Below are 17,355 nucleotides of genomic sequence, written 5' to 3'. Positions count from 1 at the left end.
TTGGAAGGGGCAATATTTCATCTCAGTGGAATGGAAGACAAGTTCTGGGAGTCTGAGTTCTTCTTAAACAGATTTTCAGTCAATTCTCCTGCTCTGACATCACTTTCCACTTTCTGGGACCTCTGTTTCAGGAAACTTTTAGCTTCTCTGACTGCTATTTGTTTCCGTGTCAGTTGGGTTGTTCCTTGGTTTTCCTGGATGCTGGTTAAGGATTCAGCTTGGCCTGCGCTACAGCCTCTCTGCTCTCCAGGTTCCAAAACTGTGTTGCTGTTCTCTCCTCTTCCTTTGTATTTCTGGGTTTATGTGTCTTTTGTGAACCCCCTGGTCTCCACAATACACCTTTCCCCTGACCTATTTTGCAGGATTTCTGGAGGTGGCAAGATTAGTGAATTTATTCAACTTTCCCTTTTAATGCTGGTTTTCCAGCGACTACCAGCTTTCTGCCATGTAGCTTTATTGCTACAATTTCTCTATTTTCACTGGTTCTGTTTCTCTTGTTACCCTTTTCCAATCTTCAGAACCTCCCTTGTAAATCCTCAAGACTCTTCCCCCTTAAATCCATTCTATGTAACAGCACCAGGCCTGTGCTATTCTGAAAGCATAGCTCTGTGTGTGTCAGCACCTTGCTCAAAAGCCTGTATACTGTGCTCACTAACATGACATATAAATGGCTCACTCTTGCATTTGAAGTCTCGTATTCTATCCCCAAGACCAACACTTTCAACCTTAAGACTCATTTATGAATTCCTTATGCTTCAATAAGGAATATATTCTCTTCCTCATCGTCCCTTATCACACCCATGGCTTCTTCAGTTCAGTCGCTCAGTTGTGTCCAACTCTTCGTGACCCCATGGACTGCAGCATGCCCAGCTTCCCTGTCCATCACCAAGTCCCAGAGTTTGCTCAAACTCATGTCCATTGAGTCAGTGATGCCATCCAACCATCTCATCCTCTGTTGTCCCCTTCTTCTCCTGCCCTCAATCTTTCCCAGCATCAGGGTCTTTTCCAGTGAGTCAGTTCTTCCCATCAGGTGGCCAAAGTACTGGAGCTTTGGCTTTGGCATCAGTCCTTCCAATGAATATTTAGGACTGATTTCCTTTAGGATTGACTAGTTGGATCTCCTTGCAGTCCATGGGACTCTGAAGAGTCTTCTCCAACACCACAGTTCAAAACATCAATTCTTTGGTGCTCAGCTTTCTTTATAGTCCAACTCTCACATCTGTACATGACCACTGGAAAAACCATGGCCTTGACTAGATGGACCTTTGTTGGCAAAGTAATGTCTCTGCTTTTTAATATGATATCTAGGTTGGTCATAACTTTCCTCTCAAGGAGTAAGCATCTTTTAATTCCATGGCTGCAGTCACCATCTGCAGTGATTTTGGAGCCCCCCAAAATAAAGTCTGTCACTGTTTCCATTGTTTCCCCATCTATTTGCCATGAACTGATGGGACCGGATGCCATGATCTTAGTTTTCTGAATGTTGAGTTATCACACCACTTTTTCACTCTCCTCTTTCACTTTCATCTTCTTACCCTGACACTTTTGTGTGTTGTTTTCAGCCTCTATAATGTCCAATCAACCCTCTGCTCTTACTCTCAGCATTTCATTACTGTGCCTATCCTTTCGAGTTCAAATGTCACTTCTTTAAGAAGACTTCTTGAAGTCCTCCACAGAGTCTAGTGTCTGTATAACCAATCACACAAGACTGGATCTGCTCTGCCATATCTGCTGGGGGCCCGCTGTGTGCCGAGCTCTATTTTAGGAGGCACGCTGCAGGGTGAGGAGAAGCACAAGGTCTGGAGCCAACCCTCCCCACCTGCCACCCTCTCTGTGATCCTGAGGTCTTTAAGCCTCAACTTCCTTACCTGCAAAACAGGGATAACGGTAAGACCAGCTTCATGCTGCTTTAAGGAAGATTAAATTGGGCGATGCAATAAGTAAAAGCTTTACCTGTTCTTTAGCTTCTTTTACTACTATTATGATTGACTGTCTGGATATCTGACAGGGACTGTTTTCCCTGGAGTAACCAGCACTATTTTCTTCCTACAGTTTGTGCTCAATTAGTAATTGTTGAACCAGAACAAGTTTGATTAGCCTATCATCTGGCCGATGTAGAAAACACTTACAGCAGGGGTTGGCAAACTTTTTCTGTAAAGGGGCCAGATAATACTTTTGGTTTTGCAGGCAGGCCTTTGTTGCAACTACTCAACTCTGCTGTTGTAGGGCAAAGGTAGCCATAGACAATATTTAAGTACATGGGTATGTCTGTGTTTCAATAAAGCTTTATTTACAAACACAAGTGGTGGGCCACATTTAGCCCACAGACCCAAGCTGCTGAAACTTAAACAAATATGAGGCAATGACACTTTTAAAGTTGCAGCTTCTCCTCCCTAGAATATTTGTTTAGAAATTCTAGTCTGCTTTTACTATCTGTGATGCCTAATTTTAAGTGTTAATTTGGCTAGGCAACTGTGCCCAAATATCTGGTCATTTTTCTATAAGTTTCTGTGGAGTTTTTTTTTTTTTTAAATGAGATTAACATTTAAATTAGTAGATGTTGAGTAAAGCAGATTGCCCCTACTGTGGGTGGGTCTCATCCAATCAATTGAAGGCCTAAATTAAAAAAAAGATGGCCCTCCATTGATAGAAAGGGACTTCTGCCAGCAGATGGCCTTCAGACTCAAACTGTAACTCTTCCCTAGACCTCCAGCCTGCTGGTCTAGTCTGCAGATTTTGGACTTGCATGCGTCTATAATCTCATGAGCCAATTCCTTAAAATAAATCTGTTTCTTTGGAGAATCGTGACTAATACACCATCTCTTCTGAAATCCTACACTTCGCATTCTTTGGAAACAGAAACCTTTATGATTAAAGATTTCTTTAGTGATAAACACAAACAAACACACACTGACTTATTCCCACAGAGGAAAACAAATCAACTTTAAAAAATGTTCCAGTGAAAAGCGATGGAACAGAGAGCTACTTGTGGCAAAGCAACTTTCAGCACTTGGACCACTTTTCCTGGAAATACTCAGTTCTAAATTAAATTAATCCTGGGTGCTGATAATGTCTTACTGTAGAGTGAGGGAGACTGGTTTTAGGCTTAGATGTTAGAAACCAGGACACCTATTCTTTAAAGAAACTCGAAGCGTGTGGTATCCATGTAATGTATTTTTCATCAGGTTGGGCAAGGTCCCTAACTGAGATCTCAAACTGATAGGCCAAGACTTAATTTTCTTTCCATATCTACCAAATTGAAATATAAAGGACTCAGCTGGTGACAGAGAGAAGCTGCTTATAAAAGAACCCAATTATTTTGACTTTTGTGGTTTTTTCCCCCCACCAAGCTCTGACAAAATTAGCTGGCAGTGAGAATTTCTGTCTTGGAGAGACCTACATAAACCAAAATACATGAGGAAATTTCCTAACAAACCTTTCCAAAGCAGCTTTCTCAGAGTCAGCAGCTATGGTTTAATGAACTCTTCTGCAAAACAGGGCAATAAACAAGAAGGATTCATTTAACTCTAACTGATAAAGAAATTGCTCCCTATGAGATAATGCAATGTAATTAGCTTGGCTGGGCTCCAAGTCCTCTAAAGCGACCTGGATTCTTGGCCAACAATGAAGCAAACCATTTCACTAAAGCGACCTGGATTCTTGGCCAACAATGAAGCAAACCATTTCACATCACCCAGTCACCTGTCCCCAGCCCAGCCCAGTGCCGGCAAACTAATCACAGGCTCTCCCCACAGTTCTTAGTGTTTTCCATGTCAGCATTCTGCCTGGAATCCTTTGCAATTCTTTCTCCTACTTGTCCAAGTCCTGCCTTCCTCATGACCTAACTCCAATCTCCTCTCCTTCTTGAGACCACCTGTGACCGTCCTGGTCTTTGGGGCTATGTGCCCCCCCCCCCACAATATATATGTCTCTATTATGCATATTGCAGTTATCAGTGATAGCAGCAACCACAATTTATCAAGCACTGAGTCAGCCTCTGTTCCAAATAGTTTACATGTGGTAATACTCTTAAAACCACCACAAGTCAAGAATTAGCATTTTCTGCAAAAACTTAAGTTTTAGAAAGTCATATGCCCAAGGTCAGGGCTAGCAAGCTGTGTATTATGGACTGAATGTTTGTGTCCTCTTGAAATTCATGTTGAAATCCTAATTCCATGATGTCAAGGTATATTAGGAGGTACAGGCCTTTGGGAGATTATTATATCAGAAGGGTGATGCCCTCATAAGTGGGATTAGTGCCCTTAGAAGAAAGACTCGAGAGCATTCCCTTGGCCCTTCCACCATGTGAAGACACACCAAGAAGATGGCTGTGTATGAACTAGGGGGTTCACCAGACACTGGGCTTTTGCAGTGCCTTGTCTTGGACTTCCCGGTCTCTGCACAGTCTGAGGTATTTTTGTTACAGCTGCCCAGATGGGTATGGCAATGTGGAAGCATGACTAAACTCCAGGCATCTCTGTTTCCATGCCATCCACAACCCAGCATGAGGGTGTGCATCTTAAGGGCTTGGGGCCCATCTGACATCACTGTGTCTCTCCAGTGCTGGGCTGAGCAGGGTTTGCTGATGATTATGTGAAGGGGCTTCAAGTTTAGCTGATGGAAAGCAGGTAGAGAGGTTGGGAAGAATGGGTGTGTTCTAACTGTGCATAAAATGCCCTGTAGGGAATTAGTCTCTACAACACAAAACCTGAAATATAAGGATTACTCAGTATGTGTGTATATTCTGGGTAATGCTTTAGCTAGAGCCTGCCATGTACAATCAAATTGGCATTAGAAGAATTTAAAGCCAAAAAACAGAGAGAAATTACACATGCATGCACAGATAACACATACATCATGTGTAGTACATTTGAACTTTATAGACCTCTGGTGATTAGTCATAAACCAGGTGAGAAGATGTAATGACTTTTATCACATACCTTCTGGGATGCATTGTCCAAGGACAAACTTATACCCCTTGCAGCACTTCTTCCTAAGAGAGAAACAAAAACACATTTTTAAATGTGATCTGTTAGATTAAAAACATTCTTTTCAGTTAGTGGTTTTGAATGAAATAACTTGTGCCTAAGATGGACTGAGGTATAAAGGAAAATCAGAGTAGACGGAATCTGAGATAAAAAGAAAAAATTTTATCAGTACCATATGACCACACCTCTTCCCTACCTAATATATGGCATTAATCTTTTGCATCCTATGAAGTGAATTAACTCTGAGACTTCAAGAAATGTATATTAGATGATTAGTGTGTTATAGGACATCATCCTACAGGACAGGGATTCACATGACTTGCTAATAATTAGCTGGTTATAATAGTAGAATAATCATAACACAATGATTGGCAATTATTATAGTTAGGCAGCTAGTTACTATCAAGCCTGGGACTGCAGCCCAAGCATTCTGTAATTTGAGTGCCACCCTCCCTTTTTTAAAGACCTGGACCACATAAGGTATCCAAAGAATCCCCAATTATCTGAATTTTAAGAACAGCTAACAGGCATTTACTGATATAAACATCGGAGACGTACATCTCTGCCCTAGAAGTGGTGCTGTCAGTTCAAAACGCAATCTCCAGTGGTGAGATCACATCTCCAGTATGGAACTGTGAGCTCCTAACAGACCAACCTCCTCTGCAGAAAACAACTGAAAACGATGGAGCAATCAGAAGCCAACAACTACCTGATGATTCTGGAGAGTAAATAAAAGCAGACAGATTTAGGAGGTGAGTTGAAATTTCCAACAAGGAACTGACAGAGGGTAATTTCCCTGCTTTTCAGGGCTTTATCCTGTATGAAGATCACAGATGCCATGTGGAAGCTAAAAGTCGGAGAAAAAACCCACAAAACTTGCAGTATTTTTTTGGCCTGATCAAACAGAGGACAAAGACTTGGCATCCAGAGTCATGAGAATTTGAGAAGGGATCCTGGAAAGGAGAGCCCTGAATTTTGTGTATGAACTCTATCCAAGTCTCTGGTAACTCCTCTGTCCATGTGCGTGAGAAACAGACCCAAAACATCTCAGCTGAAGACAGAAGGGGCTGAAGGAATATTTGAGCTGCCGCTTCTACAGGCCAAATAGTGTTCACTTTTTCTAGTTAACTGTCTGCTAAAAGAAAAATATCAATACTCTTTGGATTAGCATATCAGGATGCAGGGTCTCAATAACATAACATGTATAAATGTGACCCATTCTCAAGGAAAAAGACAATCAATGGTGCCAGTTTTAAGACAACCCAGAGGGTGGAATTATTAGACACAAACATGCAACTATGATCAATGACATAAAGGAAAATATACTTGCAATGATTGAAAAAGTAGGAAATGTCAGCTCTCCATGTCTCCAGCCTCCATCTTTTCCCTTCCCTTCTCTCCCAGCTGCTTTCTAAGTATGCTCCCCTTTACCACTTCCAACTCAACGTATGTTAAATCAGAGTCCAAGAATCATTGAGAGTCCTATGAGTCCGCCAATCTCAAGAATGCACCAAGATATTTTGAGTTGACTATAATGGTTAAACTACCATGAAAAAACTCTTTGTAGCCATAAATCAGATTCAAGGTTATTCTTATCGCAATGTCATTCTCCCTCATTTGCATCTGGATATGCCTTCCAGTGGAGAAGGCAATGGCACCCCACTCCAGTACTCTTGCCTGGAAAATCCCATGGAAGGAGGAGCCTGGTGGGCTGCAGTCTGTGGGGTCGCTAAGAATTGGACACGACTGAGCAACTTCACTTTCACTTTTCACTTTCATGCATTGGAGAAGGAAATGGCAACCCACTCCAGTGTTCTTGCCTGGAGAATCCCAGGGACGGGGGAGCCTGGTGGGCTGCCGTCTATGGGGTCACACAGAGTCGGACACGACTGAAGTGACTTAGCATAGCATAGCATGCCTTCCAGGTGGAACAGAAAGGGAAAACATTACAGACACTTCACCAGCTAGGAGTTGGATATCACCTGCAACTTATCATGGCACCTGGGCTGACATGTCATCTGTAATGTATGAACCAGGGGCGCCAACCACTGATTTGGAAAATTAGGCATTACTTAGATTCCAAAGCAAGTTCTCATTTTCATCAAATGGTCACAACCTTCAACCAGGTTAGACAAGGCCCTGCGTCTCTTTAGAAGAATGTGACAGACTCAAATGTATTTTTTCCATCCCATCTTAGTAAAAAATAACCGCAGTATTTCCCACTTTTACTAGTCAGTATAATCTTACCGGTAAGGTCCATTTTTGTGAACTGGTCTGCTAGGGGAATGACCATCCATAGGAGAAGCTTAGGCAGTCTCTTCTCCAAGCTTTAAAAGTTTACAAGATTTTTATTAACTATTTCATACAATTTATAAACATCACACCTACTAAGAGAACATTCTGATGCCTAACTGGGTCACAATATCACCTTATTCCTCCTTGCAACATCTCACGTGCAGCCCAGATTCTGCAGATAATCCTATTTCAAAAGCAAAATAAGTGGGCTTCCATTATAAAAGCAGTGACATCTGGGATACGCCCAAAGCAGACTTGAGTGAAACAGCTAAGCCCAACCCCATCTCCCAACAAATGGTACATTTGCCTGCCTGTACTGGTCCACTCAATAAAGATTATTTTGAATCTCTCATCAACATATTTTATGTTAAAAAGAAATACATATGTGTATGTCATTTACTGATACAGGTGATCTGTGGCAATGTCTAGAGTCTTCTCATTAGACATAATTTCCTAATATCTCCAATGGAATTATAACTTTACTTGACAAGAGAAGTCCATGGGATATCAATTCATGATTATTTTATTTGTAACAGAGGTATTAAGACCTACCTTTACAATCTATGAAATAGACTACCTAGTTTTCCATGGTTTAAAAAGTCCAAGATCCTAACAACCAAAAAGAACACTGGTTTAACAGAAAATCTCACGGTTATTACTGACTGTACTCCTTGAGGCTGCCCTATAGAAAACCATCGGAGGAAGAGCAGTGTACTAGATGATTTGAAACTTGAGTGATTCATGAGAAAGTCAGATGCAGGGGCAAAGCATGTGTTTTTGATACGTCAAGTATAACACCACATTTAAACATACGGTTCTGTCTGTCTGTTTCTACTTAAATGGCACATCTAAGGTATTGCCTCTGAGATGTTCTATAGAGTTTTAAACTTGATACAAATGAATGAAATCCTTATAATCTCTTCTTCTACATCCAAGACATTAAACTGGGGCCCTCTAACCTTTCTGAGCACTTCAAGGGCTTGGGACCATCCACACAGTGGAGCCCAAGGTCACTTTGCTTTTTTGTGAAATTAAATAACATAGAGATTTGATATGCTTTCCAAAGGCTACGGAGCTCTGTCAGAAAATCTGAGCTTCAGGATGGACTGCTTCATTTAAATACCTGCTCAATGAAGAGCTAAGTTCCCCTTGGCTGCTTTTTCTTAACTGCCTAACTAACACACTCTTCCTGCTGGAGGGAAAGCGCTCTGAGACTCCACTGAACCCGCCTGTTTTCCCAGAGCTCCTGGGAATACAGCATTATTTTGCATGTTAAACAGCCATAAATCATGAATCACCACTTAAACAATGAAAGAGTCCAAAGCATAACAAAATAAACACTGGCCACACATGTTATACCGTTTCAGAGATTACTTACAACACAAGTCAGGTAATGATGAAGTTGTGCTGGCCAAACTGAAATCTCCTTGTTGCGCAAGCCCGGACCCTTCTTAGATCTAACTCTACTGCATACATGGCTGTGTGGTTTTTATCTTTTAGAAAAACAAACCCAGACAGGAAAAGTGCATGTGGAGTCAGGGGAAACAGTCCTTCTTAATACGCTTCACGTGTCCTAGTGTGGTTTTCCAAATGCAAAAATGCTTTGCTCATTTCTTGGCAAGAGGAAGTGGTGATTAGATGGTTGTTACATAGAAAGGGCGACATCTGGTAATCAGGAAAGTCTGTGGAGGCTTCCCCTGGGTACCCCTGAGTATTAACACACATAAAAAATTCATAAATAAAAATAGTGCAGTCAGAAATATATTCCACCAACCAAGTGTGTGTGAAAGCTTTTGGAAGGAAAAACTAAATCAGGAAAATGAAGATAACAGAGATCTCATCATCCAGCTGTCTGCTGTGTGTTACCAGAGTCTAGAAAAGAAATTTTTTAAAAGCCACTGCCTGCAGAATTACAGGGCTAGTAGGCAAGATGTATTTCAATACTTGCTCCAGTGAAACAGTAAATCTTTCCAATCTTAGGGGTTTTCTTTGCAAAAGGGCTTAGACCAGATATATCAGGATTTTAAAAACGTAAAACAACTGTACTTTTTAGAGTATTTGGAGTCTGTGGTGCTGAGCCGGATGGAGACATAGCTTTGGAGTCAAGCAAGCCTGGTTTACAATTCTGGTTCCGACCTTGAAAGAGCAAGGGGTGTGACCTTAGGGCTCATTTCTTAAACTCGCTGAGCTTCAGATTCTTCACAGATAAAACAAGAACAATAAAATCTGCTTTATGGGATTAATGCAAGGATTACAGATAAAAAAAGGTGCCTACAACAGGGCCTGGTTTGGGGTCAGAAAGGTGTTTTTAGTCAGAGCTTTATGAACACAGCAGGAAAACAGCAAAGGCAGCTCTTCCCAGATGCCTTCCTCTTTTAACTCATCACTTTCTTCCACTTCTTAATCAACGGCAGATGCTATTGCTTCCAAAACCAAGAGAGAAGGGGAAGGGAAGGGAGGGAGAGAAACTTCTGATTTCAAGATGATAGAAAAGTAACATTTTGGTCATCTTCTTTTACAAGTTAGCCCCAAATAACCCTGAGAACAAGAAATAAAATGCAAACACATGTCCCATGGATTTAGGAGAACTGTCTAACTTCAGAACAGAATCTAGTCGTCGCTTGGTAACTGCAGGGGATTGGTTCCAGGAGCCTTCACATACCAATGTCCCCAGAGGCTCTAGTCCCTTACATAAAACAGCAGAGTACAATGAATACAGCTGGCACTCCATATCCACCCATAGATATAGAGTGTCGACTATATACTTACTGAAAAAAAAATCTGTGTATTGAGTGGATCTGTATAGCTCAGACTCATGTTGTTCAAGGGTCAACTGAACATAAACATGGCCTTTGGATGGAAGGATGGGAAGTAATTTTGCAGAGTGAAGTAACATGAAACCTAAGTGTCTCCAGAGGAGGTGATCATGGAGAGGCAGCCAACCCAGGCTGCAGAACCTCAAAACCTTTGATGGCTGCAGTAAGCCATCAAAACTGGAGATCCCAGTTACTGGGGAAAGCAGAGGCCAGAAGAGAGCAAGATGACCTGAAAGTCTGGTGAGAAGTTAGACTTCCTGTTCCTACCCCAAACACAAGAAGTTAGCCTGATACCCTTGCCTACTGGGCAAGAGGGAGAAGGTATATTCTTTTGGAAAACTATATCCAAGAAGTTCAAGACTAGGACACAAAATCAGAGAACCAAGCAGCATCTAATCCACTCGTGGGTAGATAACCCTGCCCAGGCACACACAGGCCTCAAATGTTTTTCAAAGAGCCCTTTTGGATACACGCAGTCCAGTCTTCACTGCAGCACTATGGACGATAGCCAAGGCGTGGAAGCAACTTAAATCTCTGCTGACAGATGAACAAAGAAGATATGGTGCATATATACAATGGAATGTTACTCAGCCACTAAAAAAGGATGAAATAATGCCATTTGCAACAACATGCATGGACCTGGAGATTGTTATACTGAATGAAGTAAATCAAAGACAAATATCATATGATATTGCTTATGTGTGGAATCTAAAAAAAAATTATACAAATGAACTTATTTACAAAACAGAAACAGACCCACAGACATAGACAACAAACTTATGGTTACCAAAGGAGAAAGGTGGGATGGGAAGAGAGGGCTAAAGTGACAGTCTGGGATTGACAGATACATACTACCATATTTAAAATAGATAACCAATAAGGACCTATTGCACAGCACAGTGAAATCTGCTCAAGATTCTGTAATAACTTAGGGGAAAGAATTTGTAAAAGAACAGATATATGTATAACTGAATCACTTGCTGTACACTTGAAACTAATACAATATTGTAAATCAATTACAAATTTTAAAAAATGATGACTTTCAATTTAATATTTCAGTCCAAGACAATGAAGCTCTCTTGGTGATGTTGTCTAAAGGCAGATGGATGGTGGCTTCCTCACATCTTCAACTAGTCAGTCCTAAGTGAAGACAGATGAGACAGAGACAGCGTAGAGCCAATGTGCATCATTTATCCTTACCAGCCCAACCGTACTGTGGTATGCCTGAGCAGGGAGTTCACGAGAAACTTCTGCCAGGAAGAACACAGAACATGAATCCTTTGGGACAGTATTAAAGGCCTGAGCATCTAAAACAATGGAAACAGTGACAGACTTTATTTTCTTGGGCTCCAAAATCACTGCAGATGGTGACTGCAGCCTTGAAATTAAAAGACACTTGCTCCTTGGAAGAAAAGCTATGAGCAACCTAGACAGCATATTAAAAAGCAGAGACATAACTTTGCCAACAAAGGTCCAACTAGTCAAAGCTATGGTTTTTCCAGTAGTCACGTACAGATATGAGAGTTGGACTATAAAGAAAGCTGAGCACCAAAGAATTGATGCTTTTGAACTGTAGTGTTGGAGAAGACTCTTGAGAGTCCCTTGGTCTGCAAGGAGATCAAACCAGTCAATCCTAAAGGAAATCAGTCCTGAATATTCATTGGAAGGACTGATGCTGAAGCTCCAGTACTTTGGCCACCTGATGGGAAGAACTGACTCACTGGAAAAGACTCCGATGCAGGGAAAGATTGAAGGCAGGAGGAGAAGGGGACGACAGAGGATGAGATGGTGGGATGGCATCACCGACTTGATGTACATGAGTTTGAGCAGGCTCCAGGAGTTGGTGATGGACAGGGAAGCCTGGCATGCTGCAGTCCATGGGGTCAAAAAGAATCAGACACAACTGACTGAACTGAATTGAACATCTGAAAGTCATCCTGGATTTTTTAGTAAACCTTAGAGTGAGGAAGCATTCCTGTCTTCCTTTTAACTTTCTTCCTTTGTGGAAACTTTTATTGAGCTTTGTACAACTTTGTGGGAGCTAGTAGAATTCCTTTCACACCAGATGACTTGAGAACAGAGTCCATAAAATGACTCACCTCCCAACTAGACATGCTTGATTCAAGCCTTTTAACCAGAAAGTGCTCCTCCCAGGCAAACAGAATAATCTCACGCAATTTTGAGAGACTTGTGGTTTTGAAAGATGGGTAAGGAGTCACGTTCAGGAGTGTGTTTGAGCAGATAGGCACCTGGCAGGACTTTCTTACCCCAGAAACTGAGCAGTTATATTTTGGACAAACTGAAACAATTAGGTTTCAACCCAACTGCTTTTGATCAAGTTGCCTGGAATCAATATACAGTATTTATTAAGAAATTGCTTCAGGAATTTAGTGTATTATTTAATAGGATGTTCACTCTTATTTTTTCCACCTCAAATAACTGGTTTAATAGGCTTGCCTCAGAGAGGATTTTAATGGACTAAATAATCTTTGGATTTGTAGGATGTGTTTAAACCAGTGCATCTCTGCTCACACTTTTTCCTATGGTTGCTAATTTTCAGAGGCACTGAAGGCTGTAAACTGCCCTACTGTGTGGGTCACTGTCCATGGACAAAGCATGCAAAATGGAAATAATTCCTGACAGCAACATGGCTCATTGTATGCAGGGACACTGTAGGACCCAAAGCCCTAGTCATTGATTTCATCTTTACTCTATTCTTAACTCTCTAAGCATTCTAGGAACACCTACATGGTTATTAGTAATATTCTATGGTGGCATTCATCAAGAAAATCCTATCTTCAGGCACTGAAACATTCATGATAAATGGAGCAACTCAAGTCATCTGTTACCATGGCTCTCCTGAGGTTTCCTGACCGCTCCTCTGCCTTCTCCTCCCACTCCAGGGTTTCCCTGCAGTTCAGACTTTGTTCCCTCACTGCTCTCACTTTGCTTAATAACTTATTTATTGAAGTATAGTTGCTTTACCATGTCACATTAGTTTCAGATGCAGAACACAGTGATTAAATATTTTTATAGATTATATACCATTTAAAGTTATTATAAAATATTGATCTTATTCCTGAATGACTGTAACAAAACAGAAGCACACTCCTCTGTTTCTTCAAAGGGTGACTTCGGCCTGAGGATCTCAATTCTCACCTCTCTGATACCTCAGCTGCAAACCTGCAGGCATCTTCCTTGCCTTCATTTTGCTTGCTTGTATTTTCTAAGTTGTACACAATTATCAGGTGTTACTTTTCATAGAAACAACAATAACAAGTTATATTTTCAAATGAAGAGAAAATTTAACTTCTCACTGTCAATGTGGAATAGAACAGCAACCTGGATGGAGCCAGAGCTCAAAGGCAAATAACCCATAAGCTTGTTTCTAAATATTGCCTTTATTTTTTCCCCCTAGTAAAAGCACTGTATTACCCACAACCCCTGCATTTTCAGAAAGTCATTACTGAGGCAGAGACAGCTAGCTGTTCCTCCTTATCTATTTTCTCTTTTTTTCCCCTGTTGTTACAAAAGCCCAAATTATAGCTAGGCACATAACTACCCAGAATAAAGGAGACATTTCCCACCTTTTCATCGTCCAGAATGAAGGAGGCATTTCCCACCTTCTCATCCCTCAGAATGAAGGAGGCATTTCCCACCTTCTTGTCCCTCAGGCACGGCCTTGTGAATAAGCCTGGCCAATGGGATATGAGCAGCCATGCTGTGTCCAGCTTTCAGGTGTCACTTTAGGTGGAAGGGGCACACACCGTCTCCTTTCGCTTTCTCATAAGTGGGAGCGTGACCAGTGGTGGTGCGCCATCTTGGACAATGAAATGCACACCTCAGCAATGAGAGGATCAATATACAAGGAGGTGAGTGCACGATGCCATCCAGCCACCATGAGCTAAGGATGACTGAACAGTTTTGTGCAAGAGAAACACACTTCCATCTTGTTTAGAGCTATTATTTTTTGTTTCACTATAGGAGCATAGGACACCTCTCCCTCCCTGAAAGCTAAAATAACTGAAGGAAATAAAGCCATGGAAGAAAGGCTACTAAAATGCAAGGTTAGTCAGCTAAGAGGTGCCTGGAGAAGATGCAGCCATTCATTCTGCTCCAGTAACAACTGTGCATGGAGCCCTTGAGCCTTATGAAATGCAAATGTCTGAACCTTCCTCGCAAATTACCCAAAGCTAAAGAACTCTCTGCTTTGACAGGGCTACGATCCTAGTTTCCACACAGTGGGCAGAGTTTCCTGGGTGCTCAGCCCCCTTTCCTGCACTTCACCATGAAAATGAGACATTTCCAGACAGAGCTCAGTGCAGGAACATGTAAACGCATTCGCTGATTCAGATTTCTGCCTGGGGTCAGTCATTCGGGAATTAAATGAGGAAGTCTTAGAGATCTTACTTGTAATGACTTTGAAAGACAGAAGGGACCTGATATGAGATCCTTTCTTAGGTTAATTAATCATGATATGATATATTCCATACCTTAGACATATAAACCCTTATGGAAAACAAAATACAACTGACATTACTTCAGGTCTAAGACCCTGGAGGGAGAAACTCACAACAGCAAAAGCGGGATTGATGCCTCCAGATCATTTACAGGTGAGAGCAGGGCTCCTGTATTTGTTTAAGATACCAAACTACATAAATAATGATCCAATGTCCCACCAGAAATTTCAGTTGAGCTCAGAACTGGAAGCACTAAGCTTGATTTCATTCAACTAACAGTTGAGTGCTTATGATACACCAAGCCAAGCAATTGCCATAGATTATCTATTAGTCCCCCCTCACTGCAACCAGAGAAGGCCCACATGCAGCAGTGAAGATCAGGTGCTGCCAAAGAATAAATGCATAAAAGTTTATAAATTAAAAAAAAGAGATTGTGACAAAGTAGTTAAAAAGGTTACTGAAATAGTTGAGGCAAAAGATTAAGAGGGTTTAAAACAGGGAAATGGGAATTGAAAAATGAGAACAGATTTTAAAGAAATGGTGGAGATAGAACTCTATAGGATTTCCTAACACACTGGATGTGGGGGAATAAGAAAAACCGGGATGTCCGAGACTAGAGACTGACTGTAGTGTAGCTTCCTGGAAAATGAGATCATCATTAACTAAAGTAGTTTAAATCAGAAAGGAGCTAGATACAGAAGATTATAATAGCATGAATTCTGGGAAGGCTAGAAGGTGTTAATGACATTCAGTTTAGACATAACTGCCCAGAATGTGAGGTCTAACAGCTCAAGGGCGAGGCGAGAGAGCACGTGTGCTGCTGACAGCCTTTACAGGGGCAGGTGACACAGCATTGGATAAGAACAAGTCGATGACAAGGACCTGATCTGGGGAGGTCTCCTGGAAGAACTGGGCTGAGTGAGCAAGCCAGAGAGGAAAAGAGAAGGACTAGTCAGAGAAATGAGACCGGGGAAGCTGACAAACTAGACACTGTCCCGGCTCTGGGCTCCGCCTCCCACTCCAGGAAATAAAGGGTGTTGGACTGGGGTGATCTTTAACGTCCTCCCGAGCTCTCAGGGTGCTGGCAATGCCTGTATCTTCACTGTGGTCGCATGGGTGTCTACTCTGTCAAAACTCACTGAACTGTCCACTGAAAACTGCGGTCTTTTTACCAAATGTAACTTATACTCCATTGAGGATGATTAAAAAAAAATCCTGTCTCTAAGGAATAATCCATTTTAGGCAAAACTATGAATGACAGTATGAAATAGTCCATTTCTGAGCACTTCTTCATCAGAGAAAAATACGGGTCAAAAGATTGCATACCCTTAATCCCCACAGGAAAAAGAAAACCACCATGAATTAGGAGAACTTGTTTTAAGAAATCAGTCCCCAGTCATTCCGGACATTGGTGTGAGTGAGCTGGCATCTTGAAAGGTTTTGCAAACACATGGGAAAGTAGTGAGAACTTCCAGTAGCCTCTCAGACATGGCACGAGTGGTTGGTTTTACAGGATGGTCCAGGAGCCTCAGGGAAGCAACGTGGCTCTCTTAGGACCTAGAGCTCAGTAAGAACCTCTAGACAAATTCTCAAGTGGTGGTCCTCAGGAGTTTAACATGTGTGGGCCAACACATGGCTCAACTTGATAAGGATTTCTAAGGTGCAGGGATGGATATTCCTGGTGCAAGGTACAGGACTTCCCTCATAGCTCAACTGGTAAAGAATCTGCCTGCAATGCAGGAGACTGGGTTCGATTCCTTGGTCGGGAAGATCCTCTGGAGAAGGAAACCTTTTTATTTATTTTGCCTTTTATCTTTTTTCTTGCCTTTTCACACTGTTTATAACTTTTTTTTTTTTTTTACTTTTTATTTTATATTGGAACATAGCCAATTAACAATGCTGTGATAGTTTCAGGTAGACAGCAAAGGGACTCAGCCATACAAATACATGTATCCATTCTCCTCTAAAGGGTGTACCCATTTTTAAAACACTTAAGCTCCTTGATACCTAAAGCTTCATGTAACCAGAAAGGAGAGGCTGCCCGCCCACATCCCTGTGTCGAGTCTATTATGGAGCCTGCCATTTATTGTGCTTTCCTTTGTGTGTGTGTGCAAGTTTTAAGAGGCTGTACCTCAGAAAAACAAGTATGATCCATGACAACAAGGTATCGTTTGGGGTTCTACAAGACAAGTCGCTCTGTAGAGACTGTCTTGGGAATCACGGGAGGACGTGTATGTCTCTATCATCACACACAACACAGTCTGCCTCCTTTGACTGTCCATGAACTCCTCCAGGGCAGAAATCAAGTCTTATTTACCCTGAGCACTTAGTCCAGTGACTGAAAGATCAGATGGTCTGCACATTTTGGCTGAACTGAACTTGGCCAGAACCCTTTCCTTGGGGAAAAAACTATCCAAGAAGCTATTTACAAGTTACAGGTTATGGTTTTATCTTCCCTTTTCTTTAAAAAAAAAAAAAAAAAAATCTTTCCTGGCCTCCTGTGTGCTCTCATGCTTCCTTCCCTCCTCCCTTTCTGTATTAAGAGGTGGAGAAGAAATTAGGGACTTGGAAGAGAAATCCCAGTCTTCTTGCCTGGAAAATCCCATGGACAGAGGAGCCTGGCAGGCTACAGTCCATGGGGTCACAAGAGTCAGACACAACTTAGCAACTAAAATACCACCAGGAGCAATGAGAAGAGACTGAGAAGTGTTTGACCCCAGTAATGTCTCTTGCACGAAATAATGACAAATCAATTGCCTCCGGGGGCTGAAGTTATTCACCTTTTTTGGAGTAAAT

General features: G+C 41.7%; 1 protein-coding gene across 1 annotated transcript in view; it reads right to left on the bottom strand.

The window, feature by feature from the left end:
* The window catches only part of CCBE1 (collagen and calcium binding EGF domains 1), a 235,970-nt gene that overhangs the window by 34,724 nt on the left and 183,891 nt on the right, over window positions 1-17,355 (bottom strand). The window contains exon 3 of the mRNA XM_006073391.4: window positions 4,941-4,993. Within this exon, the coding sequence (XP_006073453.2) occupies window positions 4,941-4,993 (53 nt within the window). The remainder of the gene's footprint in view (window positions 1-4,940; window positions 4,994-17,355) is intronic.

This window comes from Bubalus bubalis, chromosome 22 (genome assembly GCF_019923935.1).
Source record: "Bubalus bubalis isolate 160015118507 breed Murrah chromosome 22, NDDB_SH_1, whole genome shotgun sequence".
In the NCBI taxonomy this organism is placed as follows: Eukaryota; Metazoa; Chordata; class Mammalia; order Artiodactyla; family Bovidae; genus Bubalus; species Bubalus bubalis.
The sequence above is the reverse complement of the archived record's forward strand: the minus strand, read 5'-3'. Positions and strand labels throughout refer to the sequence as shown.